This window comes from Arachis hypogaea, chromosome 4, assembly GCF_003086295.3.
Source record: "Arachis hypogaea cultivar Tifrunner chromosome 4, arahy.Tifrunner.gnm2.J5K5, whole genome shotgun sequence".
Lineage (NCBI taxonomy): Eukaryota > Viridiplantae > Streptophyta > Magnoliopsida > Fabales > Fabaceae > Arachis > Arachis hypogaea.
Window position 1 is genome coordinate 90,119,559 of NC_092039.1, and position 14,253 is coordinate 90,133,811.

Below are 14,253 nucleotides of genomic sequence, written 5' to 3' on the forward strand. Positions count from 1 at the left end.
AGAATGGCATCCATTCTGGCGTTTAACGCCCATTTGCTAGCCATTGTGGGCGTTTAACGCCCAGCCAGGTGCCCTGGCTGGCGTTAAATGCCAGAATTCCCTTTGTCACTGGGCGTTTTGCTAAACGCCCAGGATGCTGCACACCTGGCGTTAAACGCCCAGAATGGTGCCCATTCTGGCGTTTAACGCCCAAAGTACCCCTTACTGGCATTTTTTCGCCAGTAAGCTCTTTTTCTCTGCTTTTTGCACTGAATCCTTCTGCAACTCTGTGAATTCCTTCATTTTTGATACTTGCCCTTGTAGAAACAAAACATATAACCTGCTAATGACTGGGTTGCCTCCCAGCAAGCGCTTCTTTACTGTCTTTAGCTGGACCTTCACTGAGAATCACTCAAGTCTCAGTTTTGAGCATTCTTGCTCAAAATTGTTTTCAAGATAATGCTTGATCCTCTGTCCATTAACAATGAACTTTTTGTCAGACTCAGCATCCTAGAGCTCAACATATCCATATGGAGATACTCCTGTAATCACATACGGACCCCTCCAACGAGATTTAAGCTTTCCTGGGAACAATCTGAGCCTAGAGTTGAATAGCAGAACTTTTTGTCCTGGCTCAAAGACTCTGGATGACAACTTCTTGTCATGCCACTTCTTTGCCTTTTCCTTATAAATTTTTGCATTTTCAAAGGCATTGAGTCTGAACTCCTCTAGCTCATTTAGTTGGAGCAATCTTTTTTCACCAGCTAACTGAGCATCCATGTTTAGGAACCTGGTTGCCCAGTAAGCTTTATGTTCCAGTTCCACGGGCAGATGACAGGCTTTCCCATACACCAGTTGGTATGGAGAGGTTCCTATAGGAGTCTTGAATGCTGTTCTGTATGCCCACAGAGCATCATCCAAACTCTTTGCCCAATCCTTTCTTCGGGCTATCACAGTCCATTCTAGGATTCTTTTTAGCTCTCTGTTAGAGACTTCAGCTTGCCCATTTGTCTGTGGGTGATACGGAGTTGCCACTTTGTGGCTAATTCCATATCTGACCATAGCAGAGTATAGCTGTTTATTGCAGAAATGAGTGCCCCCGTCACTGATTAGTACTTTGGGAACACCAAACCTGCTGAAGATGTGTTTCTGGAGGAATTTCAGCACGGTCTTGGTATCATTAGTGGGTGTAGCAATTGCTTCTACCCACTTAGATACATAGTCCACTGCCACCAGAATGTAAGTGTTTGAGTATGATGGTGGGAATGGACCCATGAAGTCAATCCCCCATACATCAAACAATTCAATCTCTAATATCCCTTGTTGAGGCATGGCATATCCGTGAGGCAAGTTACCAGCTCTTTGGCAACTGTCACAGTTACGCACAAACTCTCGGGCATCTCTATAGAGAGTAGGCCAGTAGAAGCCACATTGGAGGACTTTAGTGGCTGTTCGCTCACTTCCAAAATGTCCTCCATACTGTGATCCATGGCAGTGCCATAGGATCCTTTGTGCTTCTTCTCTAGGTACACATCTGCGGATCATTCCGTCTGCACATCTCTTAAAGAGATACGGCTCATCCCATAGGTAGTACTTGGCATCTGAAATTAATTTCTTTCTTTGCACTCTGCTGTACGCCTGGGGTATGAACCTCACAGCTTTATAGTTTGCAATATATGCAAACCATGGAGCTTCCTGAATGGCAAAGAGTTGCTCATCTGGGAAAGTCTCAGAGATCTCAGTAGAAGGGAGGGACGCCCCAGCTACTGGTTCTATTCGGGATAGATGATCAGCTACTTGGTTCTCTGTCCCTTTTCTGTCTCTTATTTCTATATCAAACTCTTGCAGAAGCAACACCCATCTTATAAGCCTGGGTTTTGAATCCTGCTTTGTGAGTAAGTATTTAAGAGCAGCATGGTCAGTGTACACAATCACTTTGGATCCCACTAGATAGGATCTAAACTTGTCAATGGCATAGACCACTGCAAGTAACTCTTTTTCTGTGGTTGTGTAATTCTTCTGTGCATCATTTAGAACACGGCTGGCATAATAAATGACGTGCAGAAGCTTGTTATGCCTCTGTCCCAACACTGCACCAATGGCATGGTCACTGGCATCACACATTAGTTCAAATGGCAATGTCCAGTCTGATGCAGAAATGACTGGTGCTGTGACCAGCTTGGCTTTCAGGGTCTCAAATGCCTGCAGACACTGTGTGTCAAACACAAATGGTGTGTCCGCAGCTAGCAGGTTGCTCAAAGGTTTTGCAATTTTCGAAAAATCCTTTATAAACCTTCTATAGAATCCTGCATGCCCCAGAAAGCTTCTGATTGCCTTAACATTGGCAGGTGGTGGTAATTTTTCAATTACCTCTACCTTTGCCTTATCCACCTCTATTCCCCTGCTTGAAATTTTGTGCCCAAGGACAATTCCCTCAGTCACCATAAAGTGACATTTCTCCCAGTTTAAAACTAGGTTAGTCTCTTGGCACCTTTTCAGGACAAGTGCTAGGTGGTCAAGACAGGAGCTGAATGAGTCTCCATATACTGAGAAGTCATCCATGAAGACTTCCAGGAATTTCTCCACCATATCAGAGAAGATGGATAACATGCATCTCTGAAAGGTTGCAGGAGCATTACACAGACCAAAAGGCATCCTCCTGTAGGCAAACACGCCAGAAGGGCAAGTAAATGCTATTTTCTCTTGGTCCTGAGGATCTACTGTAATTTGGTTGTAACCTGAATAGCCATCCAAAAAGCAGTAATAATCATGACCAGCTAGTCTTTCTAGCATTTGGTCTATGAATGGTAAAGGAAAATGATCCTTTCTGGTGGCTGCATTGAGCCTTCTGTAGTCAATACACATACGCCACCCTGTGACTGTTCTTGTAGGAACCAGTTCATTTTTTTCATTATGAACCACTGTCATGCCTCCCTTTTTGGGGACAACTTGGACAGGGCTCACCCAGGGGCTATTAGAAATAGGATAAATAATCCCAGCCTCTAGTAATTTAGTGACCTCTTTCTGCACCACCTCCTTCATGGCTGGATTTAGCCTTCTCTGTGGTTGGACCACTGGTTTGGCATTATCCTCTAACAGGATCTTGTGCATGCATCTGGCTGGGCTAATGCCCTTAAGATCACTTATGGACCACCCAAGAGCTGTCTTGTGTGTCCTTAGCACTTGAATCAGTGCTTCCTCTTCCTGTGGATTTAAAGCAGAGCTTATAATCACTGGAAAAGTGTCACCCTCTCCCAGAAATGCATACTTCAGGGATGGTGGTAGTGGCTTGAGTTCAGGTTTGGGAGGCTTATCCTCCTCCTGAGGAATTTTCGAAAATTCCTTTGTTTCCTTTGGTTCTTCTTGATCAGGCTGAGCATCCTTGAAGATGTCCTCAAGCTCTAATTCTAGACTTTCAGTCATATTGATCTCTTCCACCAAAGAGTCAATAATGTCAGCGCCCATGCAGTCATTTAGTGTGTCTGGATGCTGCATAGCTTTTACAGCATTCAACTTGAACTCATCCTCATTGACTCTCAGGGTTACTTCCCCTTTTTGTACATCAATGAGGGTTCGTCCAGTTGCTAGGAAAGGTCTTCCTAGAATGAGAGTTGCACTCTTGTGCTCCTCCATTTCCAGCACCACAAAGTCAGTTGGAAAGGTGAATGGCCCAACCTTGACAATCATGTCCTCTATTATGCCTGATGGATATTTAATGGAGCCATCAGCAAGTTGGAGGCATATCCGGGTTGGTTTGACTTCTTCAGTCAACCCAAGCTTTCTGATAGTGGATGCAGGTATTAGATTGATACTTGCTCCAAGATCACATAGGGCTGTCTTGGTGCAAGCTCCTTCTAATGTGCATGGTATCATAAAGCTTCCTGGATCTTGAAGCTTTTCTGGTAAGCTTTTTAGAATGACTGCACTGCATTCTTCAGTGAGAAATACTTTTTCAGTTTCTCTCCAATCTTTCTTATGACTTAAGATCTCTTTCATGAACTTAGCATAAGAAGGTATTTGCTCAAGTGCCTCTGCAAACGGAATCTTTATTTCAAGAGTCCTTAGATAGTCTGCAAAGCGGGCAAATTGCTTATCCTGTTTCGCTTGGCGGAGTTTCTGAGGATAAGGCATCTTGGCTTTATATTCTTCAACCTTAGTTGCTGCAGGTTTATTCCTTACAGAAGTGGTTGAAGAAGCCTTTTTAGAGGGATTACTGTCAGCACTCTCAGGTGTCTGATCCTCCCTTAGCGTCTGAACGCCAGGATTGGGTGAAGATTGGGCGTTTAACGCCAACTTCTCTCCCTTCTCTGGCGTTTGAACGCCAGAATTGGGCAGGGAATGGGCGTTTAACGCCAGCTCTCCTCCCTTTTCTGGCGTTTGAACGCCAAAAGTGCTCCTCTCTGGGCTCTTACTGTCCTCAGAGGGATTCTGAACAGTGGTTTGGTTATCCTCTGTCAATTGTTCCTTGTTTGGCTTTTTGCTACTTTGAGCAGTGTTATTCAATGTCTTCCCACTCCTCAGTTGAACTGCTTGGCATTCCTCTGTTATCTGTTTAGATATCTGCTGTTTTGCCTGATTCAATTGTAGTTCTATGTTCTTGTTAGCAATTTTAGTTTCTTGGAGCATCTCTTTAAATTCTGCTAATTGTTTTGTCATCAAGTGCAATTGTCGATTAAGCTCAATCATCTGTTCTTGAGGATTAGGATCAGTGGCTACTGCCATGACTTCCTCTTTTGTAGATAACTCACTGTTAGAGTATAAATGTTGATTTCTAGCAACAGTGTCTATAAGCTCTTGAGCCTCTTCAATTGTCTTCCTCATGTGTATAGATCCACCAGCTGAGTGGTCTAAAGACATCTGAGCTTTTTCTGTAAGCCCATAGTAGAAGATGTCTAACTGCACCCACTCTAAAAACATTTCAGAGGGGCATTTTCTTAGCATACCTCTATACCTCTCCCAGGCATTATAAAGGGATTCATTATCCTCTTGTTTAAAGCCTTGGATGTCCAACCTTAGCTGTGTCATCCTCTTTGGAGGGTAAAAGTGATTCAGGAATTTGTCTGATAACTGTTTCCATGTCTTTATGCTTGCTGTAGGTTGGTTATTCAACCACCTCTTAGCTTGATCTTTTACAGCAAATGGAAACAGTAATAGTCTGTAGACATCCTGATCCACCTCTTTATCACGTACTGTGTCAGCAATTTGTAAGAACTGTGCCAGAAACTCAGTAGGTTCTTCCTGTGGAAGACCGGAATACTGGCAATTTTGCTGCACTATGATAATGAGTTGAGGATTTAGCTCAAAGCTGCTTGCTTTGATGGGAGGTGTACAGATGCTACTCCCATATGCAGCTGTAATGGGGTTAGCATATGACCCCAGAGTCCTTCTGGATTGCTCAATTCCACTTAGGTCCATGATGGAGGAAGGGAATATGATATGAATTCACAAGCAAAGTATATTTTTTTTTAAGGTGATCGAAAAAAATAAAATAAAATAATTAGAAGATAAAATAAAATTTCGAAAATTAAAAGAAAATAAGATCAAAGCAAATTGAAAACTGGATCAATTAGTTAATTAAAAAGATTTTGAAATTAGCAATAAAAAAAAGATATGATTGAAAATTATTTTGAAAGAGATTTGATTTTTTTTTAAAAAAAGGAAAGAGAAAAACAACAAAATGACACCAAACTTAAAATTTTTAGAAAATCAAACACTAATTTTCGAAAATTTTTAAGGGAAAAACACAAACAGGACACCAAACTTAGAATTTTTAAGGATCAAAAAGGAACTAAGGACATGCAAATTCGAAAATTAGAAGAAAAATAAAAGCATGCAATTGGCACCAAACTTAAAATATAAAACTAGACTCAACTAAAAGACTCTAAACCAACAAAATTAAAACAGTTCTAATCTAAGCAACAAGATAACCTGTCAGTTGTCCAAACTCGAACAATCCCCGGCAACGGCGCCAAAAACTTGGTGCACGAAATTGCAATCACACTTTTGCAATTCCGCACAACTAACCAGCAAGTGCACTGGGTCGTCCAAGTAATACCTTACGTGAGTAAGGGTCGATCCCACGGAGATTGTCGGCTTGAAGCAAGCTATGGTTATCTTGTAACTCTTAGTCAGGATATCAATAATTATCAGAGTTGATTGTGAAAAGTAAAAGAACATGAAATAAGTACTTGTTTTGCAGTAATGGAGAACAGGTTGAGGTTTTGGAGATGCTCTATCTTCTGAATCTCTGCTTTCCTACTGTCTTCTTCTTCAAGCACGCAAGGCTCCTTCCATGGCAAGCTATATGTAGGGTTTCACCGTTGTCAATGGCTACCTCCCATCCTCTCAGTGAAAATGTTCAACGCACCCTGTCACGGCACGGCTAATCATCTGTCGGTTCTCAATCAGGTTGGAATAGAATCCAGTGATTCTTTTGCGTCTGTCACTAACGCCCAGCCTTCAGGAGTTTGAAGCTCGTGACAGTCATTCAATCCTTGAATCCTACTCAGAATACCACAGACAAGGTTTAGACCTTCCGGATTCTCTTGAATGCCGCCATCAATTCTAGCTTATACCACGAAGATTCTGATTAAGGAATCCAAGAGATATCTACTCAATCTAAAGTAGAACAGAGGTGGTTGTCAGGCACACGTTCATAGTTGAGAATGATGATGAGTGTCACGGATCATCACATTCATCAGATTTAAGAACAAGTGATATCTTAGAATGGAAGCAAGCATGATTGAATGAAAAACAGTAGTAATTGCATTAATCCATCAAGACACAGCAGAGCTCCTCACCCCCAACCATGGGGTTTAGAGACTCATGCTGTAGAAGATACAATGAGAAACGTGTAAAGTGTCATGAGGTACTGATACAATGTCAAAAGATCCTATTAATAGTGAACTAGTAACCTAGGGTATACAGAAATGAGTAAATGACGTAAAAATCCACTTCTGGGTCCACTTAGTGTGTGCTTGGGCTGAGCATTGAAGCTTTCATGTGTAGAGACTTTTTCTGGAGTTAAACGCCAGCTTTTATGCCAGTTTGGGCGTTTAACTCCAATTTTTATGCCAGTTCTAGCGTTAAACGCTGGGAATTCTGAAGCTGATTTGCAATGCCGGTTTGGGCCATCAAATCTCGGGCAAAGTATGGACTATTATACATTGCTGGAAAGCCCAGGATGTCTACTTTCCAATGCCGTTGAGAGTACGCCAAATTGGGCTTCTGTAGCTCCAGAAAATCCACTTCGAGTGCAGGGAGGTCAGAATCCAACAGCATCTGCAGTCCTTTTTAGCCTCTGAATTAGATTTTTGCTCAGGACCCTCAATTTCAGCCAGAAAATACCTGAAATCACAGAAAAACACAAAAACTCATAGTAAAGTCCAGAAAAGTGAATTTTAACTAAAAACTACTAAAAGTATACTAAAAACTAATTAAAATATACTAAAAACATACTAAAAACAATGCCAAATAGCGTATAAATTATCCGCTCATCACTTACCATCCCCAGACCAATGGATAAGGCGAGGTTCCAATAGGGAGATCAAGTGCATACTAGAGAAGATTGTGAAGCCTTATCGAAAGGATTGGAGTGCTAGACTTGCAGATGCGGTATAGACTTATCGAACTGTGTACAAGACACCCATTGGAATGAGTCCATTCTGCCTCATCTACGAAAAGTCTTGTCACCTTCCGGTAGAGGTGGAATACAAAGCTTACTGGGCTGTGAAGAAATGTAACTCAGGATTTGGAGGAGCCGGAATTGAAAGGAAGATGCAATTACAGGAATTGGAGTGCCTCCGACTGGAGGCGTATGAAAACTCAAGGCTCTACAAGAAAAAGGTGAAGGCGGTGCATGACAAGAACATCAAGAGAAGAGAATTTAGAGATGGGGATTTACTCCTCCTCTATAACTCAAGGTTGAGACTAATGCCAGACAAGTTGAGATCAAGGTGGGAAGGACCCTATAGGGTGGAAATGGCTGAGCCATATGGGGTCTTCCACCTGAGTCACCCTTCAAGCCCCATCTTCTTCAAAGTCAATGGTCACCGGTTGAAGCTATATCATGGTGAGAAGATGAAGAACAATAAGGAGCTGGAGATCTTTCTTTTGAAGGATCCAGCAACGGAATAGGACTGAGCTTATGGACCGTCCAACTTAAGGACGTTAAAGAAAAGTGCTAGGTGGGAGACAACCCACCATGGTATGATCTTCCCTTTTTATTAGTTTTATTTTATTTATATTAGTGTTAATTTCCAGTTCTGTATGTTTACGTTTAATTTCCTATATTTTTATATTAAAAAAAGGGGCATATGATGCACAAGCGTCTATGACGCGTACGCGTCATGCGTAAGTGCGAAAAAGTGAAAAATGTCCCGAGAGTTGCGCTGGAAACATGCAGAAGGGTGCCTTGATCTTTAGTTGAAGCAGTTACAGTCTTCAGTGGGCTCAGCTTTGCTTGCAAAAAGAATGTGAGTCAAGCATGGTAGGACGTTAGTTAGGACGTTAGTGGCGTTAACGTTAGGTGTAAACTTGGGTTCGAAAGCGTTAGTGACGATAACTTTGTCACTAACGTTCCAAACCAGTTGGTCCACGTTAACTTCAACGTTAGTGGTACTAACGTGACCACTAACGTAGCCTCTTAGCCCTTCGCAAGCGTTATTGACACTCACTTTTACCAATAACGGTACTCCTTGTCCCTCTTTCCATGTTAATGATCCACGTTAGTTTAACTAACATGGCTCTTAACGTGGGCATGCCCAAGTTTGAGGGCATTAATGACACTCACCTTTGTCACTAACGCTTCAAAACGCCCCTTCTTTCCATGTTAGTGCCTCACGTTAATGGCATTAACGTGACCACTAACTTGGTTGTGCTTGCCATCTCAAATGTTAGTGACAAAGGTTAGTGTCACTAACGTTGGCCCATCATTCATTGCTCCATGTTACCATTCACATTAGTGGTCTTAACGTGACCAATAACGTAGGCAATCTTGGCCTGATCCAGCGTTAATGACAAAGGTGAGTGTCACTAACGTTGGCTATCTCTTTTTTATTCCACGTTAGAGTTCACGTTAATTGAATTAACGTGACTCTTAACGTGGCTAACTGTGGCCTTTTGGAACGTTAGTGGTGTTTACTTTTACCACTAACGTTGGAGCTTCTCTTTCCTTCCACGTTAGTTCCCACGTTAATGTAACTAACGTGGCAACTAACGTGGGCTATGATGGCTTTCAAAGGCATTATTGGTGATGACTTTTCCACTAACGCTGCAAGCTTGCTCCCATTCCACGTTAGTGGTCACGTTAGTGAGACTAACGTGACGGCTAACGTGGCTCTTCTTTGCTTCCTTCGTCATGAAATCAAACACACAGGGTGCATCAAAGCTTTGTTCCAAGTCATGAGATCATGCATCATCCATTTTATCATTCGATTCATGCATAATTCTCATGAAATCATGTAAAGTTCACAATGTTTGCTTGAATCAAGATGTAAGTGTATTTTTACCCAAAACATGCTTATTTACTAAGAAAATGCATGAAAATACCCTAAAATAGTAAAGAAAAGGTCAGTGAAACTGGCCAAGATGCCCTGGCATCACAACACCAAACTTAAAGCTTGCTTGTCCCTAAGCAAGTACTGAAGCATAAGAATAATGAATGAAAGAACAAGAGAAACAAGTCCTTATTATAGAAGTCAAGTTCTTGGTTTATGGGGTTTCATGCATAGCAACTTAGGTTCATTCCTTTACTGGTTTTCAGGTCTTCATCATGATTTTGCTTCATCTTAGTATTCACAGGGATTAACGGATTAAGCAATCAATGGTTAGTTGATTATCCTAGTTAGACGAATCATATTGGAGTGATAAGTAACAAGGAAATGTAAATGGCATAAAAGTAAAGAAAGCAAAATAAAGTGCAGAAAAGTAAAATGGCCAGAAAAGTAAATGTAAGAAATAAAATGAACATTGGGATCAAGAGATATTGCAATCCTCCGGATCAAGTTCATTCTCATCTCTTCCTCAATCAATGCATTCATTGATTGATGCCAGGGCATCTAGGCCAGTTTCACTGACCTTTTCTTTACTGTTTTAGGGTAGTTTCATGCATTTTCTTAGTGAATAAGGCAAGTTTTGGATGAAATTACACTTACACCTTGATTCAAGCAACTTTTGTGAACTTTGCATAATTTCATGAGTATTTTGCTAGAATTGAATGATAAATTGATGATGCATAATCTCATGACTTTGGCTAGAGCTTTGATGCACTTTAATTGTTTGATTTCAGGGTAAAAGAAGCAAGGAAGAACTACGTTAGTATTCACGTTAATAGTTAACGTGAACACTAACGTGGAATGGTAAAGCTTGCAACGTTAATGAGAAAAGTGATCACCAATAACGCCTGCAAAGCCATCCAAAGCTCACGTTACTTGCCACGTTAACTAAGTTAACGTGGTAGTTAACATAGAAGAAAAAGGGAACTCCAACATTAGTGGTAAAAGTGAACACCACTAACGTTGGAGAACTTGGCAATGATCCACGTTAACTTAGTTAACGTGAACTCTAACGTGGAAGAGGAAAACAAAAGCCAACGTAAGTGGCACTCACCTTTGTCACTAACGTTGGACCAACTAGCATTGCCTACGTTAACGTTCACGTTAAGACCATTAACGTGAAAGTTAACGTGGAGTTGAGATCAAAGAGCCAACGTTAGTGACACTCAATTTTGTCACTAACGTTGGAAGATGGCATCACTACTACGTTAAGAGCCACGTTAACTTAGTTAACGTGAGTTCCAACGTAGAGAATTTGGCATTTGGAGCGTTAGTGACAAAGGTGAGTGTCACTAACGCTCTCGAACGTGAATCACACCTACGTTAAGAGTCACGTTAGCTATACTAACATGGACTCTAACGTAGGAACAAAGGGCACTAAGCAACATTAATGGAAAAAGTGATTCCCATTAACGTTCGCGAAGGGGTATAAGCCAACATTATTGGGAAAAGTGAGTCCCAATAATGTTGGCCAAAAATTTAAAAGGCAACGTTAGTGGTCACGTTAAGACCACTAACGTTAGAGTTAACGTGGGTATATAAGGTTGGAACGTTAGTGGAAAAAGTGAATGCCACTAACGTTCTCAAACCCACAATGGCACTCAACGTTAATCTCACTAAATATCCAAGCCTAATTCATATTTTTCTGCAAGCTGGGCCCACTAAAGATGAGAACTGCTTCAACTCAAGATCCAAAGCCCACATCCAAAACTTGAAGAACTCACTAGAAGATCAAGAGGAGTAGTATATATAGGAGTAGTTTTGAACTATAGAGAAGTGTAGCACTTTTGGGAACTACTCTCTATAGATTTACTTTTCTGCACTTTTAGCATGAATTCTTCTTTTCTGCCATTTTTCATTTCTAAAGCTATGAACAACTAAACCCCTTTCATTGGGTTAAGGAGCTCTGTTGTAATTTGATGGATCAATTATAGTTTTCATTCTTCTTCTTCTTTCTTTTCTCTTGATCTTACTAGAAAGCTTTCGATCTTAATTCAATTGATTAGTTGTCTTGGAAAAGAAACTCTCCATACTTGGATCTCCTTTGAGCCTTGGAAAAGGGATGAGGAGATCATACTAGAAATACTTTCTCATGTTGGACCAAATTGGGGTCTGGACGGATATAGTGATATGTAATCCTCCCAACACTTTGATTTGAAAATACATGTGGAATAATCAGTGACCACACTTCATCTCTTCCCATGAGCAATTAAATCATGGAATTGGGCAATTATTCAAGCTTAGAGAGATTGGATTGCCAAGGAATTGGGATCCAATCACCTAAGATTGCCAAGGAGATCAATGAATGCATTGATTGAGGAAGAGATGAGAATGAACTTGATCTGGAGAATGCAACATCTCCTGAACCCAATGATTACCCCATTTTTGATCTTACCTATTCTCTTTACTTTCTGCCATTTAATTTCATGCTCATTACCCCAAATTCCCATTTAAGATTCTGCACTTTAATTTCTATTATTTACTTTCCAGTCATTTAAATTTCTGCATCTCAATCTAAATTCTGTTTAGCTCAACTAGCATATTCTTCTAACTAAAGTTGCTTGAACAATCAATCCTTGTGGGATTCGACCTCACTCTATTGTGAGTTTTACTTTACGACAATTCGGTATACTTGCCGAAGGAAAATTTGTTGAGAGACAAGTTTTCATGCATCAAGTTTATGGCGCTGTTGCCAGGGATTGATTTTGAATCAACAGTGATTAAGTTTGAAGATCACTAGATTGAGCATTTTTCTTTTTGTTTATTTGATTCAGTCAATTACTTTTAGTTTGTTTTAATTTCTTCCTCACCCCTTGCACCCTTTTAATTTTTCGTTCTTTCTTTCTTTGTTGATTACAATTCTGCTCACTAACCCACTAACAGTTTGATAATTTGCATCACTCACACTAACAATTACTCTAACAAGAATAGTTTCTTCATTTTATCTCCTGTTATGCAATCTGTCTGTTGTATGACAGGGAGAAGAGAAGGAGTTTCAACATCCTTTGATTCAGAACCTGAAAGGATCCTTTGGAGACTAAGAAGGGAAGCAAGAGGGAAAAGAATTATTGGTGCTGAGGAAGAAGAGGAAGAGTATTTTGAACCCAACATGGAAGAGAATTTGGAGAACAACCATGAAGAAGAAGCTCATAATCATGCCAGAAAAGGCCATGCAAACCGAGCTGGGCAAGAAAGGAGAGTTCTAGGCTTCTATATCAATCCTAATCCAGGAAACTATGGGAGCAGCATTCAGAAGCCCACTATACATGCCAACAATTTCGAACTAAAACCCCAGCTCATCACTCTTGTCTAGAACAATTGTTCCTTTGGAGGAAGTGCTCAAGAGGATCCTAATCAACATTTAACCACCTTCCTGAGGATTTGTGACACTGTGAAGTCCAATGGAGTCCATCCAGATGTCTATAGGTTGCTCTTGTTCCCTTTTTCACTCAGGGACAAGGCATCCAAATGGCTTGAATCCTTCTCAAATGAGAGCTTAACAAATTGGGAAGAAGTGGTGAACAAGTTTTTTGCAAGATTTTATCCTCCTCAAAGGATCAACAGGCTGAGAACTGAGGTGCAAACTTTCAGGCAACAAGATGGTGAGACACTTTATGAAGCATGGGAGAGATTCAAAGACCTAACAAGAAGATGCCCACCAGAGATGTTCAATGAGTAGGTCCAACTTCACATCTTCTATGAAGGTCTTTCCTATGAGTCAAAGAAGACTGTGGATCATTCATCAGGAGGATCTCTAAACAAGAAGAAAACCATTGAAGAAGCCATAGATGTCATTGAAACAGTTGCTGAAAATGACTACTTCTATGCTTCCGAAAGAAGTAACACTAGAGGAGTAATGGAGCTTAACCACATGGATGCATTGTTAGCTCAAAATAAGATGATCACTGATAAACCCCATTTGTAGGGTTTATCTTGTGCTTGATTTAGGGGATTTTATAACCTTTTACCCACATTTATCCATTGAAATAGCATGGTTTTATAACTTCTCCTTTAATTGTGCTTAAGAGTGAAAACATGCTTTTTAGGACTTAAAATAGCTAAATCTAATTCACCTTGATTCCATTAGATGCCTTGATATGTTTGTTAAGTGATTTCAGATGTAGGAGGCAAGGATTGGATCAAGGGAATGATGGAAAAGCATGTAAAAATGTAGAACTCATGAAGAAATGTAGGAATTGCAAAAGCTGTCAAGCCGACCTCTTCGCACTTAATTGACCATAACTTGAGCTACAAAGGTCCAAATGATGCGGTTCCAGTTGGGTTGGAAAGCTAACATCTGGGGCTTTGAAACGATATAAGATTTGACATAGTTGCTACACGTATGGTGACGCGTACGCGCACTATACACGCATGTGTCGTTGCTGCCATATGATCAACTTAAATCAATACGTGGCCAGCGAATTCTAAAGCCTTGTGGGCCCAATCCAACTCATTTCTGATGCTATTTAAGCCAGGGATTAAAGGAGAATCAACATACTTTAGAATCTAGTTACCATTAGTTTAGTTTAGATTAGTTTTGGAGGGAAAGTTAGTTTTAGAGAGAGAAGCTCTCACTTCTCTCTAGGATTAGGTTAGAGGTAGATTAGGATCTCTTAGATCTAGGTTAATTTCATACTTTGATTTACTTTTTCTTTTGTAATTCTTCTTCTTCTACATCTCTTCTCTCTAATTTAGCATTTAATTCTTGTAATTCTTTACT

General features: G+C 40.6%; 1 protein-coding gene across 1 annotated transcript; it reads left to right on the top strand.

Moving 5' to 3' along the window:
* The first annotated feature begins 7,632 nt into the window (after window positions 1–7,632).
* Window positions 7,633–8,115, top strand: LOC112795020 (uncharacterized). Its single transcript, XM_025836974.1, has one exon. The coding sequence runs from the start codon at window positions 7,633–7,635 to the stop codon at window positions 8,113–8,115; it is 483 nt and encodes a 160-aa protein (XP_025692759.1).
* Window positions 8,116–14,253: the final 6,138 nt, after the last annotated feature.